Genomic DNA, 24,350 nt, shown 5'->3' with positions numbered 1-24,350 from the left:
CTTAGCTCTCAGGTCATCCTGTCATATCCTGCCCCCCTACGGGGCATCAGGGTGTCTGCCGCGTCAGGCTCTGAACCATATAAGGCTGGATGAGCTGTCGTTTCATCTCTGGTCACCTGGGTGACAGCAAGTCACCCGTACACTCTGCCTACCTCCAGGTCTGTAAAACTCCCACAATATGATGCAGTATGCGCTTGTATTCCCAGCACTTGGGAGGCTGAGGTAGGAAGGTCACCATAAGTTCAAGGCCAGCTTGAGTTTGGTGTCAGCATGCTCCATGTAGTGAGTTTGGGGTATACAGAGACACCCTGTCACAAAATTTTTAAAAAAAGAAAAAGAAAAAAAATGCAACTTACAAAGGGGACAGGTTGGATACCTTCACGCAGCAGACGCTTAGAAACAATTCTTTAAAAATACTCAGTCTAGCCGAGCTTGGTAGTACACACCTTTAATCCCAGCACTCAGGAGTCAGAGGCAGGTGGATCTCTGTGAGTTCAAGGCCAGCCTGGTCTTAAAAGCGAGTCCAGGACAGCCAGGGGTACACAGAGAGAAACCCTGTCTCAAAAAACCAAAGCAAAGCAAAACCAAACCCCTCATGTCTGTTTCACCATCTTTACAACAGGATTTTAACATCATAGAGTTCTCATGACCATTAAATGAGTCAGGGTTGGCAAAGTGCTCACACAGGTGCCTGCTGAGGAGAGAAACCGGGGAGGCAGGATCGGGGGCAGAACCAATACCTCACCACCCTCGGGTGGGAGGATGGTCACTCTGGACCTGACGAAGGACCAAGCTAAGGCCATGCCCTGCAGGAAGCTGGGTTCTGAAGCTGTTTCCTTTAGCAAATCTGTCTTATCTTTATTTGCCTCTGCACTAAAAGAAAAGTCTTCAAGGATTCTGAAATCACAGGCATGTGTATGCATGTGCGGGTGCGGGTGTGCGTACCCAAGTGTCACAGGACCCACACAGGCTGGAGGGCAGCCTATAGGGATTCGTCCCCTTCTTCTACCGTGGGGAATCTGAGGAGCTCAGATCCTTCAGCTTGGTAACGAGGATCCTTCCACACTGAGCCATCTAACCAGGCCTTGGTTTTGTGTTTTTTGGTTTTTTCACAGTAGGTACTCAATATGTACACATTTTCTTGTTTTGTTTTGTTTTTGTTTTTGTTTTTCAAGACAGGGTTTCCTGGACTCGCTTTGTAGACCAGGCTAGCCTTGACCTCACATCATCAATCCGCCTGCCTCTGCCTCCCGGGTGCTGTGATTAAAGGTGTGCGCCACCACACCCTGCTGTACAGACTTCTTAAAGCCCAGATCCTTCAGACTGTTTGAGCCTGGTCATCTCACCTTCCAAAAGGCATACTTCCGGGGAGCTCACAGTGGCCAGGTCTCATTTTGCTTCTATGGTCACTAAAGGGATAAAAGGCCTGTACAATCCAACCTTGATTTAAAAGGCCCGCTCCCCACCACAGGGAAGTCTCCAGCTTAGGATGACTAACATGGCTGAAGGCTCTCCCATATTGACAGAAGCTCTGTGGCACTCAGAATCCTGGTAATCACCAGCTACCATCCTATGCCAAGGCTCTGTGGTATAGTGAGGGAGGGACTCAGCTCTAGTGCCTACAGTAGGGGCTCTAATCCCAGGCACTGCAGTGGTCTGGCAGGATGGCTGGAGGCCTGCCTTGGTTGGGTTCCTCAGGGGGCATGGACCCTAGGTAGTGCAGAAGTTGGCCCACCATAACTTCTGCCACACGTCACCCAGACCCCACTCTCACTCACTCACCTAACAACTAGGACACATGTATTTGCAACTGCTGGTCTTTGGAGTTCTAGATTTCACAACATGGGGTATGTGTGTGTGGAGGGGTGTCAACCCTCAACAACACCTCCTTGAAGGTTGGAATGACAACTCTTAACACAGCAGGGGTTTTTCTCAACTCAGCTACATCTGGTCCTTTCTTCCTGCCCTTTCATAGCTAGCTGCCACTTCCACCAGGAAGCTTCTGGGGTCAGAGTTCATGTCTCCCTCTCTGGCTCTCCCTCCTGAGCACTGTCACTGCCCACTGTGCTCACAGGATCCAGATCTGGATGAGTGGGAGCTGCCTAGGTGCCTCTACCCCTGCCACTTTATAGAGACATGCCAACTGACGCTGAACTGGACTTTCAGAGGGAATGCAAAGTAGGCCATGGAGGTGCATTTGTACCAATGAGGACTTAGCCGCCACCTCCACCTCTGGGTATGAGAGAAAAATTAAAAGTAATAGCTGCCGATTATTCAGCTTCCTGCATGTCAAGCAAATGACAAATGTAATTGCCTTTAATAACCCTGAGAGGACACCATTATCCCTAGCCATCCTGTGAGGACACGATTAGCATGCCCACTTTATAGATGAGGAAACCGAGGCTCAACAGGGTAGGTAACCTGCTGATATGCCAAGCTAGTAGGTGGCAGAGTAGGGTTTCAATTCAGGACACCCAACAGCCCAAAGCCCGGCAGAGAGTCTTGTAAGCTGGGGAAAGTCTCTAAGGCTGTACTGGGGGGGGGGGTCACAGTTCACGGCTGTCCCTAAGGTTCCCTTCAAAACCAGCAGAAACCTTTCCACTTCCCAGCAGCCTCTTAAGCTTTGGCTCAGCTCAGCAAACTCTCCCCATGCCAGGATATCACCTAAGGCCATACAAGGTTCAGGGAGCAGGCACAGAACACCACATGGTCAACTGCGTGTGGTAGCGCACATCTTTAATACCAGCACTCAGGAGGCAGAGACAGACACATCACTGTGAGTTCGAAGCCACCAGGTCCACATAGCATAGCATTTCACTCCAGTCAGAGACACTCAGTGAAAAAAAACCACCATGTTTTTGCCTTCTAGGAATGCCAACTGGGTAGCTACAGAGGAGGGAGGAAGGGAGAGAGGGTGGGTGAGGTAAAACTGAGGGCTTCCTGGAAGAGGCAGTGACCAAGCATATCTGAAGGCCATCTGTCTATCCCTGGGTCACCACCCTCTGACTCGGAGCACTCATTCCAGACACACCTGACAGGGAGCTCACAGATGGGTCTCTGCTCCGACAATAAACCACCACCCAAAATGCTTCCTTGTTATACAGACATAATGGAGACACACACATGTGCACACAGCCTGCCCCCACCCCCACCCCGCAAGCCGAGAATATTCCTCTCCACAGCCAAAGTCTACCTCAGCCATACGTGCCGTCACCCCCAAGGCAGAGCTATGCACTAAGCCTCTGGGTTCCCACAATATGCCGACATGCCTAGGTCTCCACAGTGGCACTGATACTCCTGTGAATTCACATACATACACACTCACGTGTACACAGAACATGCGAGTACTATACAGACATGAATCATTCACGTCCACACAGGCACACACAAACTCAGACATACGTAGAGGTAAGTGTTTGGTCTCCCTGGCTCCTCCTGTCACTCACGTCCGCAGAACTCCACCAGAGAGGTGGCTTGCTTAAATGCTTGGAATCTCGGGGTAAGTAAAAGGCTAAAAATGCTGTGATCAGTTCAATGTTTGTTTGTTTGTTTTTGAGACAGGGTTTCTCTGTGTAACCTTGGCTGTCCTGGACTTCCTTTGAAGACCAGGCTGGCCTCAAATTCAAAGCATCGACCTGCCTCTGCCTCCCAAGTGCTGGGATTAAAGACGTGAGCCACCACGTTCAGCTTCAATTCAATTTTTATAAAATGCATGCCACAACAGTGGAGCATGAAGGAACCTTCCAGATGGGTGAACCATCTGGAAGTCCACACAGTCTAGCCACTCAAAAGATGGACAGCATGGGTTGACTCAAGCATGCTCATTTTGATGGTTTGAGGCAGTTCAGGGGAGCATACACAGACACACACACAGACACACACACACAGACACACACACACAGACACACACACAGACACACACACACAGACACACACACACAGACACACACACCACTGAAGTCCAAGCAGACAAGATCCACAGCTCAGCACTCTTCCAATTTCTTTAGCCAGGACCCAAAATAAGAACAAATTCTAAGCCAGGCAGTGGTGGTGCACACCACCAATCCCAGCACTCAGGAGGCAGGGACAGGCAGATCTCTTAGTTCGAGGCCAGCCTGGCCTACAGAGTTGGTTCTAGGCCAGCCGGGGCTACACAGAGAAACCGTGTCTCCAAAAACAAAAAACAAAAACATAAATTAAAAAAAAAAAAACAAAAGAACAAAATGAAAAGTCTAAGGTGGGACACACACTACTCACAGCTACCACAACTATAGTAGAAGTTCCACAAAGCACTTGTCCTTCTGGACACACATGGATGTCCCCTTCATTTCTTTACATGCCATCTCTGAGTCCACAAGACAGTCACAGGGTAGGAGAGCGAGGCCTCACTTACCCAGAGTGTCTGAGCTGCTTTCCACCGTCTCGTTGACCTTCCTCGCAACTCTGGCCACAGCCTCACCCATCTTCCTCAGCATGCAGACGTGGGTGTTCCGGTCCCAGCCTCCAGGCTGGTCTGCTACTCACAAAGGGGTCTGTGCCTGGGGAAGACACAGGACCATCCATGAAGCACCCACCTGCCAGCCAGGGTCCCACGACCAGTACTCTTCCTCCCTAGGGCCTCAGGCCGTTAATAAGCTACAAGGAAAGGCCCAGACCGCTCACCTCTTCCAGAGCCCAGGCTACATCCAGCTTGCCCTTTGCAGGGGCTGCTCTGCTCTGCCACACAGAGGCTGAGGGCAGTTACCACTTTTCTGAGAGGATCAACACATGACCTCACCATACACAGAGCTTATATCAGTGGCCGGGTAGGTGTGAAGAATCAGACCGCCTGTGACTCAACAGGAAGGGCAGGGTGTTGGGGAAGAGGCCAGGTCCAGCTAACTGCTGGGGAAAGACACCTGTCTATTCTGCAGCCGCCTGACCAGGGCTCAGGCTACATAACTAGGCCAGCTGGCCTGCTCACCGCCCTCCTCTGCCAGGTTCCCACTACACAGCAGGAAGTGTGGTACCAAGGCAAATGGACCTTGGGGTCTGCAGGTGGGTGATCTCTAGGAAGGCCCTCTCTGCCAGATGGAGCAAAGTTACAGTGTCAGCCCTCCGGCCTCATTCTCAGCTTGCTTGGAGTTTATCTGCAAGCAAAGAGAAGGGCTGGAAATAAGAAGGGAAATTAGATCATTGGGAAGAAGACGCTTCAAGAAATGTGAGGGCTGGGGAGATGGCTCAGCGGTTAAGAGCACGGGCTGTTCTTCCACAGGACCTGGGTTCAATTCCCAGCAACTACATGGTAGCTCACAACCATCCTCTTTTGGCTTGTGAAGACACCAGGCCACAAACATGCATGTAGTGCATTGACTTACATGCAGGCGGAAACACCATATATATAAAATAAAGGCAAATGATAAGGCATTGGAAAAATAAGCTGAGGGTATAGCTTAGCTGGTAACATGCTTACCAAAAGCTCTGGGTTCAGTTCCCAGCACCAAATAAACCTGGTGCGGTGGGACATGGCCGTTATCCAGGTACTAGGTCATCCTTGGCCACATAATAAATTCAAGGCCAGCCTGGGGCTACACGAGACCTTGCCTCAATTAAATAAATAGATAAATAAGGAAATGAAAAAGAAATAAAAGTATCTCCAGGACTCTATTATTATAGAGAAAGAAACCAAATCACAAACAACGGCCAGGTACCTGGGACAAGCTCTAGGCCAGTGGGCCATAATCAGGTCTGTGTAGCTCCACATTCAGTGCTCACCTCTTCACAGAAATCACCTCCATCACCACTGGCAGTACCATTTAGAGGAAAGAACTCAAAGTCAAGGTCAAAGGACCTCTTCTTCGTCTCTCCTGGTCTCTCCTGAGTTCGAGACTGGGGCTCGAACTCGCTAACGGAGCTCCAGCAAACCCACCTTAGTCAAGGGCCAGATGTGGAAGGATTGGGAGGAGAGAAATAAGAGATGCGGGGGACCCACTGGCCAAACAGTAGGTAAGGTCAAGCTCAGGTCAACGGTGCTAACATGTGTCCCACCAAAAGGCGGATACAGGGAGGCCAGAACACACAGCTGATGAGAAGGGCCAAAAATCCAACTGTACTGCTTAGTAGCTGGAAAGTGTGGGAGGAGGGCCAGGCGGTGGTGGAGCACGCCTTTAATCCCAGCATTCGGGAGGCAGAGGCAGGCGGATCGCTGTGAGTTCGAGGCCAGCCTGGTCTACAAAGTGAGTCCAGTACGGCCAAGGCTACACAGAGAAACCTTGTCTCGGGGGAAAAAAAGGTGTGGGAGGAGTCAGAAGAGGTAATCAACCATACTGAGCCTAGAAAGCCCCCCACCCCCTTTGGTTTTTGGAGACAAGGTTTCTCTGTCCTGGATGTCCTGGCTGTGCTTTGTAGACCAGGCTGCCCTCGAACTCACAGAGATCCTTGCCCCTGCCTCCCAAGTGCTGGAATTAAAGGCAGGCACCACCACTGCCAGGCTAGAAACACCTCTTTTGATGAGTACATATGACTGTGCAAAGCATGTGAGCCTGCTTCCCTCTGAGTCCAGAACTCATGAACATTCAACAAAAACCAGCTAAGAGGGCACAGGAGGACGTGTGCAAGTGTGCCCAGTGCTGAGTCTTCTGTGCATCACCCACAGGCCTCTGAATAAACACCTCGGCAGAACTCATCCTTGAGGAATGAATACCAGTTCCCATTGCTGCTCCACTCCCAGGCAGAGCCTCCCTCTGAGCTTCAATAGTACTTAATGACTGAGCATGAGTCAGGGGGCTTGTTAGTGAGCTTCAGGATTTCTCTCTCTAGCCGGGATGGAGGCACACACCTTTTAATTCCAGCACTGGGGGAGTTCAAGGCCTGCCTGCTCTGCTCTACACAGTGAGTCCCAGAATAGCCAGAGCTACATGATAAAGAGACCCTGCCTCAGAAAACCCAAGAAAGTAAAAAACCTCTCTACTCCCATGGCTCCCTTCCCCTCCTCTCCCTCCCACAGCTCTGTGAGCACACCAACCCTACACTTCTCTTCAAATTCTCACCAGTAGGTGGCTAGAGAGATGGCTCAGAGGTTAAGAGCACTGGTTGCTCTTCCAGAGGTCCTGAGTTCAATTCCGAGCAGCCACAAGCTGGCTCATAACCATCTATAATGAGATCTACTGCCCTCTTCAGGCAGACAGAACATTGAATACACATAAATACGTTTTTTTTTTTAATTCTCACCAATATAGATGCTTGGTAAGTATCGCCGATGGTAATGCTCAACATGCACACACCAAGTCAAACGACTCTTTCAACATGGCTAAGACAGAGTCCAACGTGAATAGGACCCTAAATTCGCACGCCTCAATAGCCCTCTAAGCACGAGACAGTGGGTGACAGTGGGGAAAAGGAAGGACTATGGCAAAGGGGACCCCACAACTTTCAGTACGCAGCCTCTTAGGCCAGAACCCTAGGTGTGGATTAGGGCTGCCAAAACTGAAGTGACTCACTTGTCTTTACTTTTCTGATTTTATTTCCTCCTCTGTGTGTGTGTGTGTGTGTGTGTGTGTGTGTGTGTGTGTGTGTGTGTATGCGCGCGCACGCACACGCGCTTGTGGGGTACATCTGGAGGAAGAGGACAACTTCCCTGAGTGTGTTCTCTCCAGGTAGGTCCTTGGATCAAACTCACCTCATCAGGTTTGGCAGCAAGGGCGTCTAAACCACTGCCATCTCACTGGCCCCCACAGTGACTTAACTCCTTCACAACAGGGAAAGTGAGGAGCCAAGAAGGTAGCCAGCCAGCTGGACGGAAAAAGAGATCCCCAACTCTCCTAATTCTTGCGTTGTGTTCATCTTGGTTTGGTTTTTCGAGACAGGGTTTCTCTGTGCGGCCCTGGCTGGCCTGGAACTCTCTCTCTATATATAGACCAGGCTGGCCTGGAACAAAGAGAGATCCTCCTGCCTCTGCCTCACAGTGCAGCGCTGGGATTAAAGGCATGCGCCACCACTGCCTGGCTTCTCCTAATTCTTAACCTTGGGGCTGGGGGGCCATGGAAGCCTGTAGCATGGCCCCAGAGGGTGAAACCATAGGGTGCCAGCAACAGATACACAAAGCCACAGAGGATAAGGTCGGCAGTCTATCCCAGATCTCTGGAGGGCCTGCCTAGTAGGCTGTCCTCTGAAGAGCACACACACCTAATCCAAGCAGAATTCGGGAAAGTTCTCAATGTTGTGGGACAGCCCCAGTTGTAAGATGAAAAAAACATTGCCTTCTTCAATGGAGCTGTTAGGTAAATTAACTGATGATAAATCACTTCTGAAGAAGGACTTTACAAGCCATTTAAGGCTTCCCACATTAAGGTATGACCAGTCAATAGGTGATCAAACAAAGATAGACCAGAAGTTTGCCTATAATAAATTGAAGGTGGGTGTGCTATTCTGCTTTGAGGGCGCTATGGGTGTGAGCGCTGTGCAATTTCCCTGCCAGATCAGAAACCGGTCTCACCTAGATTCCAAACTGCGGGTTAGGGTACTTAAACCTTGACCATGGTTCTGACGCAGCCTTAAGGGACAGAATTCTACCACATTATCTGCAGCCCTGAGAGCTAGGCAAAGGAGCCACTGTGACACTTCGGTCCGCACCAGCTGGCCCTATATTTAGTTACTGTTGTGGTCAACTGGGAACTTTAGAGCCTGGCAGCCGCTCTGCTGGGCAACCGGAGCCTCCGGAGCCATGCGCTGCCCTACCGCTTGCTCCAGCCAGGTTTCCGGACCCTGCCAAGCCCAAGAACCGAGGTGAAGAGGCAAGGGGCACAGTGGTAGTTCGCACCTCAGCAGTCCCAAAGGCCAACTCGAGAGCAGAACAGAGTTGACCCACTTTCCCACCCAGGGGAAAGTGCCCGCTGGGGCGAGAGCCGGACACATCGGCACCTGGTTTCTGAGCTTTGGGTTTGGAGGCGCTCCGCGTGAGCATTCTTAGACGGTACCTGCACGTGACTGTCAGAATGGCCAAGGACAGGATTCCCCCCCTCCCCCGCCAGACCCCATACCATACCCGCAGCCAGGTGACACTCGTCTCCAGCCCCGCGCTGGCCTGCCAAGCAAGGACTGAAGCAAATAAAGCAAGCAGAGGAGGGGACGTTGGTGATCGAAAAGACCGGGGACGTCCCACGCTGCCAGAGGCGGAGAGGCACACTCCCGGAACGACATGCGCAGCCGCCTCTCCCCATGGGCAGGGGCGACTTCCCTGGGGAAACGGAAGCCGGGATGTCCGAGAGCTCTAACATCGAGCCTCCCACTCTTCCGAGCGATATTGGGCCCGCGAAAGTAAGTCCACGACCCCTGGGCGCCGCCCAAGCCACCACTTAGTGCTACAAGGTGTACGGGGGAGGGGAAGGGACGCGACCAAGTCCGGGACCCTATTCTCCCTTCTTCCCCAGACCCTGTCACTCTTAGCCTCTGGCCACCGTTACACTACGCCGCGGGAAGCCTATGGGCCGCTTGAGGTAGCACTTACGGCGACAATGCGTCCTAGAGCCAGCAGTCACGTTCCCGCGGCGGTCGCGGGCACAGGGTGCAAGTTCTGAACCCGAGGGGCGGGGCTGAGGGGCGGAGCTAAAGGGGCAGCGAGCTCAGCGCGCAAGGCCGCTCAGCCAATAGCAATCCCAGGATGAGAGCCAGGGCGGGGCGAAGCCGGCGCTCCGGCCGCGCGCACCAATCAGCGCGCACTCCTCCTGAGCGCTCTGGAACCCAAGGAGGAACCGCTTTGTGTAGAGTCGACCACTGCGGGTGGGCGTCTGCAGCTTCGTCTTCAGGATTCTGCTCCAGGCTGGGTTTTCTCCAGGTGAGGCTGAGTTTTGCATATCAGGGAACTTTGGAAAACGTGAAGAAACACCAGTTTGAGGCCGCATTGTAACTTCATCTCCCCAAAGCCCATAAACATGGAATTAAAATCTATAATTACCTACTTCACGAGGTCATTGTGAGAAGTGATGAAGGGACTGTTAAGTGCAGCGCTGCTGCGACACAAAAACCTCAGCGGGGATCAGAGATGGTTTATCCTGGAGTCAAATAGGAGTGACCTTGGCCCTACAACACAGATACAGGTTATCCCAAATTTCATGTTCCCACATGGTAACAGCTTGATAAAGGTTGTGTTGTTTCGTTTTGTTGTGGTTTCTTGTTTGTTGTTTGTTCGTTGTATGCTTGTTTTCCTGCATGTGTATCCATTTACCACTTGTGTGTCTGCTGGCCTCAGAGGCCAGAAGAGGGGACAAATCCCCTGGAATTGGAGTCACAGGCAACTGTGAGCCACCATGTACATGCTGGGACCAGAACCCTGGCCCTGTGCAAGGGAAATGTTGGGCCATCTCTACAGCCTCTCTCTTTTTTGTTTGTTTGTTTTGTTGTTTGTTGTTTGTTGTTTTCGAGACAGGGTTTCTATGTGTAGCCTTGGCTGTCCTGGACTCATTTTGTAGACCAGGCTGGCCTCACAGCAATCCACCTACCTCTGCCTCCCGATTAAAGGCTCACGCCACCATGCCCGGCCTCTCCAGCTTCTTGATGAAGAACAAAGACATAAAACTGTACAAGTAATTTTATTCTTCTTGTTTAGTTGTTGTCTGGGAGGCTTATTGCCTCTTTCCGCTAACCTAGGCCTGGTCCTGGAAGCTTCTAGCCTCCATACAATCTAATCTAGGCCTAGAGTGCTTTTCAGCCTCTGAGATTGACTGCTTAATAAGCTCACTGTGAGCCAGGCATGGTGATCCATGCCTTTAAACCCAGTTCTCGGGAGGCAGAGGCAGGTGTATCCCTGTGAGTTCGAGGCCAGCCTGGTCTACAAAAGTAAATCCAGGACAGCCAAGGCTAACACAGAGAAACTCACCTTGTTCTTTCTGAGCTCTGGAGTGGCTGGTTCAACTTAGCTGTTCTGGCTCAAACTCTTCTCTCAGCTGACTTATTTAATCTGGCTTCTCTCTCAGCCTGGAATTGCTCTGCTTGGCCTCAAACTAACTCAGCAGTCCACTCTAATCTTCTGGCTTCTTCTCATTTTCTGGCTCATTCCATCTTTACCTGAGTTTTCTCTCTGCAACCCATCTCTCTATTACTGTGCTAGCAAAACTGCCTCTTAAGTAGCTTCCCTTTCTACTCTCTTCTTGTGAGAGTTGGGCATATCCTATTCTGTCAAATCATCTCTGAGTGTGTCACCTTTTCTGCCACTCAATTAGACCAAGCAATAAACTTGTTATACAACAAGGGAGCTTTAGGGATACACTGACTCTGGGCTCCTGGTTAAGAGCCTCCTCTTCTTCTCCATCTTTGAGATCTCTGTGAAAAGAGACAAGGTACCTCCGTGAGTTCGAGGCCAGCCTGGACTACAGAGCAAGTCCCAGGACAGCCAGAGCTGTTACACAGAGAAACCCTGTCCTGAAAAAAAAAAAAAAAAAAAAAAGATAAGGTACATTGCTTAATGATGTCTTCATTGTCTAATGGAGCCCAGGACACTCCTAAGGCATGAGAGTAAGCAATGGCCCCAAGGACTACTCATTTGTCTGCATTTTAAGCAGGCCTTACATTATTTCTGAAGCCTTTAGAACAGGCAGTTTTTCCTTAGTGAGTTTGTTCTGTTCGGTGCCTGACAAGCTTGTTTGGATTGACTGCAAAAAAAGTGTGTGTGGTGTTGTTGTGTGAACCACTTAAAAACTCAAAAACCAGGTCAATGCATGTGACAAGAATTTATTGTAATCAAGCCACTACTGATCATTCAGGACCACAGAACAGACTCAGGAGCTGAACTGCGACCCTGAGGGACGTTGTACAGCATATTTAAAGGGTGAAACCATTAAATGAGAGGAGCGGGCTGGGCTGCAGCATTGTCCAGTCATATTTTCCAATAAGGGGTTGAGTAAGGGAGTTTCCATCCATCAGGATAGCAATAGGTTCCTGGGCCTGCAAATATGAACTTAGCTTGACCCTGTCAGCAAAATGAAGGAGGTTGTCCCTGAGATGCCTGGACTCAGACAACTGTCGCCTTACAGCAGAAGCTGTTCGTCTACTGGGAAGTCCCCAGCTCCCCTAGGGCCTGGGACCTTGAACTTAGTTTCTCCCTATGATTAAATGAAGTCTGAAAATGAAATGGTAGCAATTAGAATAAGTTTTGTTTGCTCATTCCCAAGTGTGTGTGTGTGTGTGTGTGTGTGTGTGTGTGTGTTGTTCATCTGTAAGTGCAATCGCATGCATACATAAGTAAAAATCAGAGAGCAGGCAGCTGGAGAGATGGCTCAGTGGCTAAGAGCACTGCCTGTTCTTCCAAAGGACCCAGGTTCAATTCCCAGCACCCACATGGCAGCTCACAACTGTCTATAACTCCAAGATCTGACACCCTTACACCAATGCAGAAAAATTAAAATTAAATAAAATATTTTTTTTTTAAATCAGAGGTGCAGAGAACACCTCTTGCTATGGGTCCTCATCTTCCACTTTGTTTGAAATGGAAAGAACCTACAAGGTGGTGGTGCACGCCTTTAATCCCAGCAGTTGGGAGGCAGAGGCAAGTGGATCGCTGTGAGTTCGAGGCCAGCCTGGTCTACAAAGAGCGTCTAGGCCAGCCAAGGCTACACAGAGAAACCCTGTGTCGAAAAACCGAAAGAAAGAAACAAAGAGAAAAACTTAATCCTTGATATCATGATTTTTCTTTCTAGCCAGCCCGCCCGGCCCGCCCGCACCCCCTTTCTCACACCCCAGCCTCCCGTGTAAAGGACAATACATTTCTGTTGCCACCCTATATGTTGTCCTGTGTGGGAGAAGCCATAGCGATTTTCCCCTTCCCATCCTATTCTCTTCACAGGAGCCCTTACCTCACTCACACTCTCACCCTGAGCCTCGCTGTGTCCACCTAGCCGCATCCGTGCCGACAGCTGAGTTCCCAACAGGCAGGGTTTGATATCACTGCAGACAGACGAAACAGTTTCTTTTGTCCACCTACCAAAAGGTTCTGCCTAGTGAGAGGTGCCCCCCCACCCCCCCACCCCCGCAATCATGGTACAGCTGGGGTGCCAGATGAGCAGAAACGTTTAGTCTCTCCCTCAAAGGGCTTGCACTTTACCACAGAAATTAAGATTCAGCCAGGAGTGGTGGGGCTTGCCTTAGTTCCAAGCAGAACAGCCAGTGCTACGTAAAAAAAAAAACCCTGCCCCCCGCCAAAAAAAAAATCCCCCAAAGTTCAGATTCAGTCGTACTTAAAATAGGCCATGAAAAGGATTGGTTTCTCACTCACAGCACCCCGCCTTCCTAATTTTTGCTATACCAGCGCCACCCAGCGGTAAGCCTGAGTCTCACATGCGGGCTCCTAGAGCCTGAGAGGCTCACTTCCACTCTGGAGGGGATCCTGCTGCGAACCAGGGCTTCCCTGTGCTTCTCAGAGATAGGGTTTAAAAGTGGCCTCTGCTTGTCTCTCTCAGTATTGTCTCTCTTTTTCCTCCCTCCACCTGATCCCTCCTGCTCCTATCCCCACCCTGTCCAGTGCCCTCCCTCCCCACCCACCCCACTAATTTCTATTTCTCAGTAAGTGTCATGTGTCCCCATTTGAGCCCTCCTTAATTTGCTTCTCTGGCTCTGTGGATTGTAGCATGGTTATCTTTACTTTTCAGCTAATATCCACATATACGTGAGTATATACCATGTTTCTCTTCCTGGGCCTGGTTACCTCACTCAGGATGATCTTCCCTAGTGCCATGCATTTACCAGCATATTTCATGGATGCCATTGTTTTTTAACAGCTGAGTAATACTCCATTATGTAAATGTACCACAGTTTCTTTATCTAGTCTTCGGTTGAGGGATGTCTAGGTTGTTTCCAGATTCTGGCCATTACGAATAAAGCTGCTATGGACATAGCTGAGCAAATGTCCTTGTTATATGGTGGAACATCTTTCGGGTATATGCCCAGGAGTGGTATAGCTGGGTCTTGAGGTAGATTGTCAACTTTCTGAGAAACTGCTATATTGATTTATGAGGTGGTTGTACAAGTTTGCACTCCCACAAGTTTGCAGTGGAGGAGTGTTCCCCTTGCTCCACATCCTCCCCAGCATGAGTTTGTGTGGGGGGTGTGTTTTTTTTTTCTTAGAGACAGGGTCTCTATGTATTAGCCTTGGCTGTCCTGGCCTCACTTTGTAGACCAGGCTGGCCTCAAACTCACAGAGGTCCGTCTGCCTCTGCCTCCCAAGTGCTGGGATTAAAGGCGTGCACCATCACAGCCCGGCCTCACTTGTGTTTTTGTTTTGATTTTTTGTTGTTGTTGTTGTTTTGTTTTTGAGACAAGGTTTCTCTGTGTACCCTTGGCTGTCCTAGACTCACTTTGTGGACCATGCTGCCTTTGAACTCACAGAGATCCTCCTGCCTCTGCCTTCCGAGTGCTGGGATTACAGGCATACGCCACCCTGCCTGGCCTCATTTGTGTTTTTTATCTTCGCCATTCTGACAGGTATAAAATGGAATCTCACAGTCGTTTCGATTTGCACTTCCCTGATAGCTAAGGGTGTTGAGCATTTCTTTAAGTGCTTCTCGGCCATAAGAGATTCCTCTGTTGAGAATTCTCTGTTTAAGTCTGTTACCCCGTTTTTAAATTGGATTCTTTGAGTTGTTCATGTCTATTTTCTTGAGGTCTTTATATATCTTAGGTGTCATCCCTCTGTCAGACGTGAGTGTGGAGGGAACCCACCCCTGACACTGTCTGGAGAGTCAGGAATCAGAGGCTGAACAGCCCAGAGACTAGGATAGAACCAAACACGAATGGGGGGGGGGGCGGGTAATGAAATGACTCCTAATGATATTCTGCTATACTCACAGATTGCTGTCTCAGTCCAGTTTTCACCAGAGAGGCTTCACAGGCATCTGATAGAAACAGATGCAGACATCCAGAGCCAAACATTAGGCAGACTTTGGGGAATCCTGATGAAGAGGGCTAAGAAGGATTGTAGGAGTCAAGACACCACAGGATAACCCACAGAGTCACATAACCTGGGCTCATAGGTGTTCACAGAGACTGAGCTGCCAACCAGGGAGGCTGCATGGGACTGGCCTAGGCCCTCTGCACACATGTTACCGTCAGATAGCTTGGTCTTCTTGTGGGCCTTCCATCAGTGGGAGCAGGGGCTGTCCCTGACTCTGTTGTCTGACTCTGGGACCCTTTCCTCTTACTTGGTTGCCTTGTTTAGCCTTGACAGGAGAGGAGGTGCCTAGTCTTACTGCAGTTTAATATAGCTTATATCCATGGGAGGCCTGCCCTTCTCTGAAGAGAAATGCAAGAGGAATGGATGGGGGCAGGGCAGGGAGGAGAGGTGGAGGGAGGGACAGGAGGAAAAGAGGGAGGGGAAACAGTGGTCAGGATGTTAAAAAAAAAACACAAAGAAATAAATAGATAAATAAATAAATAAATGCAAGGCAGTGATGGTGTACATCTTTAATGCCAGCATTCTGGAGGCAGAGTCAGATAGATCTCTGAGTTTGAAGTAGTTTGGTCTACAGAGTGCTTTCCAGGACAGCCAGGGTTATACAGAGAAACCCTGTCTCAAAAACAAAAATAAATAAATAAATTAAGACCTTTTAACTGTGAAACTTTTTTTTTTAATAACTTTACTGGGCTGGAGAGATGGCTCACCAGTGAAGAGCACTGTCTGCTCTTCCAGAGGTCCTGAGTTCAATTCCCAGCAACCACATGGTGGCTCATAACCATCTATAATGTGATCTGATGATGTGATCTGATGCCCTCTTCTGCCCTGCAGGTGTACATGCAGATAGAGCACCGAGTGCATAATAATAAATAAATAAAAATAATAACTTTACATCCTGACCACAAATGGAAACTGGTGTTTTAAATAAGAATAGCCACCATAGACTCATAGATTTAAGTGTTGGGTGACCAGAGAGTGGTACTATTTGAAAGGATTAGGAGGTATGGCCTTGTGGAGGAAGTGTATTATTTGGGGGGTGGGCATTGGGTTTTCTTTCTTTCTTTCTTTCTTTCTTTCTTTCTTTCTTTTTTGGTTATTGTTTTGTTTTGTTTTGTTTTGTTTCAAGACAAGGTTTCTCTATGTGGGCTTGGCTATCCTGAACTCACTTTGTAGACCAGGCTGGTCTCAAACTCACAGCGAGGTCCAAACCCCTGAAACTGTAAGCAAGCTGTGGGGGGTTTGAACAGATTCATAGGGAGTGGCATTACCGGAAGTGTGACCTCCAGTGGGTGTGGCTTTGTTGGAGGAGGTGTGTCACCAGGGGGTGGGCTTTGAGACCTCAGAATCTCAAGCCATGCCCACTGTGGCATTTTCTTCCTGCTGCCTGCAGATCCAGAACTCTCCACTCCTTCCCCAGCACCATGTCTGCCTGCATGCCATTAAGCTCCCCACCATGGCATAATGAACTATACCTCCGAATATGTATTCCTTACATATTCCTTACATCCTTACATCCCCCTTACATGTATTCCCTTACAAGAGTTGCAGAGGTCATGGTGTCTCTCCACAGCAATAAAACCCTGACTAAGACACAAGCCTAAATCAAATGCTTTCTTTCATCAGAGTTTCCTGGTCACTCTCTCTTCACAGCAATAGAACACTGACCAAGACAGCTGATGTTATTTCATTTGCTAAAGATAAAAAGTAACATTAAAAGTAACTGCACTGGTCTGATGGTGGGGGCACATGCCTTTAGGAGTGTGTGTACACACAGGTGCACTCACATACAACCAGACACACACAGAAGAATAAGCTTGAAGAGACATGGGCCGGTCCACACAACCCATGCACTGAGCTCTATGAAGCACTGGCAAGTCCTAGGCCTCCACCCCCTCTTTTTTTTTTTTTTTTCCTATGGGTTCTCCCTCTTGCCTAGGCTGGCTGGGACTTTTAGGCTTAAGATAGCCTACAATCTCAGCATTTCCAGTAGCTGGGACTGGAGGTACAGGGCCCCTTGCCTGATTCATGCATGGCCTTTCGTTAAGATGAATTCACCTCTCCTCGCACCCTGCCTTCTCCCTCCAAGTTTCCCAACCTCTGACCTGGAAGGTGCAATAATAAGGGGATTGCCAACTGGATTGCCTGTGGATCCGAATGCCAGGATATTCCTGTGGGAGAGGAAAAATCCTGGAACCTTTGGTAGAAGCACGCTCCCGCCAAGCCTGGGAGGCTGCTTAGGGTCACTGCTCTCCCCAAGCATATTCTCGTGACAGTGAGAGCCCCTAAGCACACTTGACTTTCTCACACACACACAGAGTAAAAGCAAATTTGAAGATTGATGGTCTAGCCTCTCCTCAGACCACTTAGCCTTTAAACACTTCGTCAATTACCACCCCACTTCTCACCCAGAATGCTCTGCGAGATGAATCAAAGGCAGACATTAGGCAGGTGTGGTGGCGCACGCCTTTAACCCCTGCACTCTGGAGCCAGAGGCAGGTGGATTTCTATCAGTGGAGGCTAGCCTGGTCTACATAGGGAGTTCCAAGCCATCCAGAGAGACACAAGAGACACAAAACAAAACAGAAGGAGGGAATCAGGGTGGACGGAAGACGCAGTGGGTAAAGGTCCTTGCTGCCGAGTCTGAATTTGATACTTCGACCCACAGGGTGGAAAGAGAGAATTGCATCAAAAAACATTGTCCTTTGAACTCCACATATTTACCATGGCATGCACACCTCCTTTCCAATAAACAAATAAGCAAATAAATAAAGTAACTTTAAAAGAGAAATAGAGAGGATGGGTGGCTGCACATATCAGATAATGTGCTCGGCCCTGATAGTTCAGAGAGCATATAGCTTATATTCACAGGATGTCCTTTTTTTTTTTTTTTTGAGACAGGGTTTCTCTGTGTAGCCTTGACTGTCCTGGACTCACTTTGTAGACCAGGCTGGCCTTGAACTCACAGCGATCCACCTGCCTCTGCCTCCTGAGCACGGCCAGCCACAGGATATACTGTGGGTGACGGGGCAGATGGGTGGTTGTGCAGTAACATGATTAGAACTGGTCATGTTGCTAGGCGAGCACACCTGTAATCCCAGCACTCGGGAGGCACAGGCAGGCAGATCTCTGTGAGTTCGAGCCTAGCCTGGTCTACAAAGTGAGTCCAGGACAGCCAGGGCTACACAGAGAAACCCTGTCTCATAAAACAAAAACAAACAGACAAAAAGAACTGGTCAGGTTAGGGAGAGGGCCACCCCCTCCCCCTTTCCCTGAGAGCCTGCCCAGGAGACTTTGGACCTTGGGGCTGTCCTAGGAATGGACTCTGAGATGAGTAGAAACAAGGAAGACAAGCATGGATTGGTTTCCCAGGATGCCTATAGGGTGGAGGTCACATGGCTTTTTGAGTGTGAGGAGACATTGCTTGTAGTGGTTTAACACAAAGCATTTACACACCAGCTATTTTTGCACAGAGAGTCCTCTGCAAGGCTATGGAGAAAGTGCAAGTCAGGACTGAGTGCTCACATGGAGATTCCACTGGGAAAGGATGACTTCAGAGTTCACTCTGGATATTGGCAGAATTAAGCTCTATTTGGGATCCAAGCCTAAGGTCCCGCTCAATTAGGCTGTGATATCGAGTGGTGGGATCTTGAGGTTGACCTTGGTATTTGTCACCACGGATCAACCAGGCAAAGAGAGAGGCACATGCAAAGGTCTGTGACAGGAAGACTTGTGGCTCTCAGAGCAACAGGAGGAACGATGTTCAGAGGGAGCAGGGTAGATAAGAAAGACACTCTGGTCTGGAGAGATGGCTCAGAGGGTAAGAGCACTGGCTATTCTTCCAAAGGTCCTGAGTTCAATTCCCAGCAACCATATGGTGGCTCACAACCATCTATAATGAGATCTGATGCCCTCTTCTGGCCTGCAGGTGTACTCTCAGGCAGAACACTGTATACATAATAAATATACCTTTTTTTTTTTAAGACACTCTATTGGGCTTGTTTTACTCTCAAGATTTATTTTAGGTATGAGGGGGATGAAATCATGTTGTAAAGTGAATAAATACATATTGTTTTGTTTTGTTTCGGCTTTGTTCTGTTTTTTGAGACAGGTCTCTCTGTGTTAGCCTTGGCTTCTCCTGGAGTAGCTTTGTAGATCAAGCTGGCTTCGAACTCACAGCGATCCACCTGCCTCTGACTCCCAAGTGCTGGGATTAAAGGTGTGCACCACCATATCCATCTATTAAATAAAAATTTTAAAGAGGGTTATTTTATGTGAATGAGTGTTTTGCCTACATGTCTGTCTGAACACCACATGCAGGCAGTACCCATGGAGACCAGAAGAGGGCATCAGATCCTATGAGACGGGAGTTACAGACAGTCTTGAACTGTCTTATGGGTGCTGAGAATCAAACCTGGGTCTTTGGTGCGAGCAATAAGCACTCTTAATTGCTGAGCCATTTCTCCAGCACCTGCATGGAGCTTCTCATAGATCCCAAGAGAAACGGAAAGCCATGGAAGAGATGGTGGTAACACAACCCAACATATATAGCCAGTCACGGACACTATAGATGAATGGTCCCATCCAGATCGTGCAGTAGACACGGGTCCAGGAGTTATTGCCAAGGCATGTGGCCCCACAGCTGGCTGGAAGTGCCTTGTGGGCAAGCTTGGTTTCGAACCTGGAGCCAGAACTGCAATAGGGACCAAGTGGGTACTTGAGAATAAATTATTTGATGAATTGCTAAAAAGCCAGGTGGCTTGTTCACGCCTTGCTCCAAGAATCCAATCTCTGGCGGTCTGTCTTCTGCTCTGAGCCCCACTGTGGCCACCCCTACAGAAGTCCCCCTGACAGCCTTGAGATCTACCCAAGAGATGGCATAAGATCCTGGGACAGCACCCCTTGCCTCAACTTGGCAGACACTGGCCTTGGCTAGGAGGCTGGGTACACAGTGTGCCCTGCCTGTGGCCTGAGGCAGGAGCAGGGTGTGGCTGGACACTCAATGTTTGGATGACTGTGCGTTTCCATTCCAACGGAGCTTTCCCTAGTTGGAGCTGAACCTCTTGTATTCAGCACGTTCCACCAGATGCAACGTGGCTGCTGAGGGCTCATATCCAGCATGTTCCACCAGATGCAACGTGGCTGCTGAGGGCCCTAACCTTGTTTTCACTCTGCAGACCTGGGGCAACACAGGAGTTAGATCCTCTAGTGAGTGTCAGGACAGAGAGAGAAGAAAAAAGACAGGAGAGATAGGTTGACTTGTAGTATGCCAGCAGATTCAAAACCGGCTTCAAGGAGGCCTTTTTTGTTAATGTCAGCATTTAACTAACCTCCCCAGGCAGTTTTAAGCCACCAGGACACAGGCACCACCAACACTTTTAATCTGCTCTTCAGCTCTTCTGCTAAAGAATTGGCCTTCGCGATGGCGGGCTGCTCAGGGAGCTTGCCCTTCCCCCCAGAACTTTGTAGTAACCCAATTGCACAACGTCATGATGGGCGCAGCTCCAGTCTTGGTCTGTTGCAGCATTGACCCCATGGCTGCTCACTGACCAATGGCCACTGTTTATCCAGGCTGACAGTTGGGCAGAAGCCCTGGCTCTTCTTTAAGTGGTAATGCCTCACACCCACCTTCCCAAAGTCACCTGGGTATTTGAAGAAGTTGATCCTGTGCTGGGCACGCCTCCAGCATTCCCTCGGCCTCCTGGATGCTTGCGGCGCTTCCTGATGCGGCCCAGAGTTTCTGGGTCTTCCTCAGTCTGGATGGCATGGTGACAGAAAAGAAAGAGGAAGAAAGCCTTTATTAGGCCAGGCGCTGGTGGTGCACGCCTTTAATCCCAGCACTCGGGAGGCAGAGGCAGGTGGATCTCTGTGAGTTCAAGGCTAGCCTGGTTTACAAAGAGAGTTCCAGGACAGCCAGGGCTCCACAGAGAAATCCTGTCTAGGAAAACAAAACAAAAGAGCTCTTGCTGTATAAGCTTGGTGACCTAAGTTCAATCCCCAGAGCTCACAGGAAGGCGGAAGGGGAGAAATGGAGAAATGACTTCACAACCTTATGTTCTGACTTCTTTATGCATGCCGTGGGATTTGAATATTTGAATGCGCGTGCGCGCGTGTACACACACACACACACACACTAATAGTAACAATAAAATAAAATTTTACAACAGAAACATCAACAACATCAAAAAAAAGGTGCAAAGCAATAAGAGGAAGAGGCTCCAACATTGTCCTCTAGCCTAAACACACACACACACACACACCACACACACACACACACACACACACACACACACACCACACACACACCACACACATACACACACACCTGCACACATGCACGCACAAGACATTTCTAGAGGTTTGAGCCGGGCGTCGTGGCGCACGCCTTTAATCCCAGCACTCGGGAGGCAGAGGCTGGCGGATCGCTGTGAGTTCGAGGCCAGCCTGGTCTACAAAGTGAGTCCAGGACGGCCAACACTAACACAGAGAGACCCTGTCTTGAAAAACCCAAAAAAAAAAAAAAAAAAAAAAAAAAAGACATTTCTAGAGGTACTCAGGTCACGCTGGCAAGCTAGCTTTTCTGGAGCTGCTTCCTCCTCTGTGAAATAGAAGTGGGCCGGGAGTCTCACTTAGGGTTTCTATTGCTGAGCTAAAACACCATGACTAAAAAGCATCTTGGGGAGGAAAGGGTTTGTTTGGTCTGAGAGCTTGTAGTTCATTATCTGGGGCACTAATGGCAGGAACTCAAGACGAAAACCTGGAGGCCGGAGCTGATGGAGGCCATGGGGGAGTCCTGCTTATTGTCTAAGTCCCCATGGTTTTTTTTACATCATCAGGACCACCTGCCCAGGGACGGCACCACACGCAATGGACTGGGCCCTCCCGATCCATCACTACTTAAGAAACTACCCTACAGATTTGCCCATAGGCCAATCTGGTGGGGACACTGTTTTCAACTGAGGGTCTCTTTTCCAAAATGAGTCTAGCCTGTGTCAAGTTGACATTAAAAACTAGCCAGCCCCTTGGGTGTCATATAAGATCCCTCAGAGCCACACAGCAGAGCGCCTGGCCTCACCTCAGTGCCTGGACACTGTGACAACACCAGCATTTTCTCGGCAACCCTTGGGTTCTGCAGGGGTGCTGGTGAGGGATAGACACTCAAGGACACTGTGCTCTCTTCAAGAAAGTAGGCCAGCAGTGGGCAGGAGAGAGTGCAGAGGGAGGAGGGCAGAGGTCCTCGCCCAGTGCCATCAGGTCATGCCTGCGCCACATTCAGTTTCTCCATGTGTAGAGTAGAGTAGATAAGAGCCGTGGACAGCCTGCCCCCATCACAGGGCTGTGGCTCTGGAGATAATGGTGGCAAAAGTGCTTTGTATAGTGGAAAACTGCTTTCCAGATCTGAGGGGCCATCATCCTTTGGTGATACAGATCTGGCGTGGGTGGCTGAATGGCTCTGCCCTGGGGATGCCGGAAGGAGAGGGAGGTAAGGGAAGCCAGGCAGATGTGAGAAGTGAGTCTGGGGAGAGCAAACCGCTGCACTAGATGACTCCAGGAAGGTCACTGTGCCTTGGGGACAGCTCAGCCGCTTTCAGCTAGTAAAACGTCAGTTACAAAGTTTTATGAAACTTTCAAGGTTTTTTTTTTTTATAAACTATATAACTTTTAGTTATGAAGTTATATAAAACTTCTTAGTTAATCCCAGCACTCAGGAGGCAGAGGGAAGTGGATCTATGTGAGTTCAAGGCTAGCCTGGTCTATGAAGCGAGTCCAGGGCAGCCAGGGTGCTTGTTACACAGAGAAACCCTATGGGGGGGTGAGGGGAGGGGAGAGAAAGCAAACAAACAAAAACTTCCAAGTTACAGTCACTCACATGTAATAGGTTTTCTGTGTTGCATCTTTTCTGTTTGTTTTTTTGTTTTTTTTTTTCAAGACAGGATTTCTATGTGTGGTCTTGGCTGCCCTTTGTAGACCAGGCTGGCCTTGAACTCACATCGATCTGCTTGCTTTTGCCTCCTGGGTGCTGGGATTATCAGCATGCACCACCATGCCTGGCTACAATGCCACATCCTGACAATACACCAGTGTGCATCTAGAGAGTTCTGTGGCTGTGGGCCCGTAGCCTCAGGCTTCCAGTAACCTCTCATTCAGAGAAGTCATTCAACCTGCAACATTTAGGGCAGGAAGAAGCCCTCCTCAGCACCCATAGCTGACTCTAGGCAAGAACAGAAATATGTTTCTCTTCTAATTTCTCTTTCTTTTTAGGGGGGTATGTGGGGGCATTTAGATTCTGGTACTTTAGAATCACAGGCAGGAGAATTACTAATTCAAAGCCCACCTAGGATACATAGCAAGACCCTATCTTTTTTTTTTTTAAGATTTTTATTTATTTATTATGTATACAGTGTTCTGCCTGCATGTATACCTGCATGCCAGAACAGGGCACCAGATCTCCTTATAGATGGTTGTGAGCCACCATGTGGTTGCTAGGACTTGAACTCGGGACCTTTGGAAGAGCAGCCAGCACTCTTAACCTCTGAGCCATCACTCAAGACCCTATCTTAAAGTAACAAACACAAAGGAAGAAGAGAGAAAACAACATTCAAGGGCTAAGTGGCAGGACTGGGTGTGGGTAGGTGGCAGTGCCCTTGTTTAGCATTGTCCAGTCCAGGACCGGGTTTGAGCCCCAGCACACGCACATGCACAGCCACAGGCACACACACACACACACACACACACACACACACACACACACACACACACACACACACACCGAGTCTTTGTGCTTGAGCTCAGAGCCCAAAGGAGGATGCTGATGTCCTATTCTACCACTCTCCCCTTATTGCCTTGTGTTATAGTCTGCTTTTTATCGCTGTGATGAAGGCCATGACCACAGGCAATAGATGAAAGTCAGGGCAGGAACTAGATGGAGGCAGGAAGTGAAGCCCAGGCTGTGGGGGAGTGCTGCTTACTGGCTTGCTCTCACGAGCTTGCTTTTGCTTAGCTCTCTAGCTCTCTTTCTTATACCAGCAAGCGCCCCCCACCCTGGGGTACTTCATGTATGGCCTCTTCTTCTTCTTCTTCTTCTTCTTCTTCTTCTTCTTCTTCTTCTTCTTCTTCTTTATCTTTTTTTTTGTTTTTGTTTTTGTTTTGTTTCGTTTTTGGTTTTTTGAGACAGGGTTTCTCTGTGTATCCCTGGCTGTCCTGGACTCGATTTGTAGACCAGGCTGGCCTCGAACTCACAGCAATCTCAAGTGCTGGGATTAAAGGTGTGCGCCACCACGTCCAGCTCTTCTTTATCTTTTTAAGATAGGATTTTTCTGTGTTGCTCTCACTGTCCTAGAACTCACTCTGTAGACCAGGCTGGCCTCAAACTCAGTGAGATCCACTACCCTCTGCCTCCCAAGTGCTGGAATGTCTGGCCTTTAAATTTGGGGGG

General features: G+C 49.3%; 1 protein-coding gene across 2 annotated transcripts in view; it reads right to left on the bottom strand.

Annotated features, from left to right (window-relative positions):
* LRRC20 (leucine rich repeat containing 20) overlaps positions 1-9,622 on the bottom strand; it is a 101,182-nt gene extending 91,560 nt beyond the window's left edge. The window contains exons 1-2 of one of the 2 annotated variants that reach the window (XM_084752310.1): positions 9,485-9,622; positions 4,394-4,538 (exon numbers count right to left, since the gene is read on the bottom strand). In XM_084752310.1, the coding sequence (XP_084608436.1) occupies positions 4,394-4,475 (82 nt within the window). In that variant the 5' untranslated portion in view covers positions 4,476-4,538; positions 9,485-9,622. Of the gene's footprint in view, positions 1-4,393; positions 4,539-4,662; positions 4,785-9,484 lie in introns of those variants that run through there. The other variant, XM_084752311.1, reaches the window with a different exon arrangement.
* Between the last annotated feature and the right edge of the window lie 14,728 nt (positions 9,623-24,350).

Source organism: Acomys minous, assembly GCF_964271855.1.
Source record: "Acomys minous genome assembly, chromosome: 13".
Taxonomy (NCBI): Eukaryota; Metazoa; Chordata; class Mammalia; order Rodentia; family Muridae; genus Acomys; species Acomys minous.
Note: the sequence above shows the minus strand (reverse complement) of the source record. Positions and strands in the feature narration are given on the sequence as shown.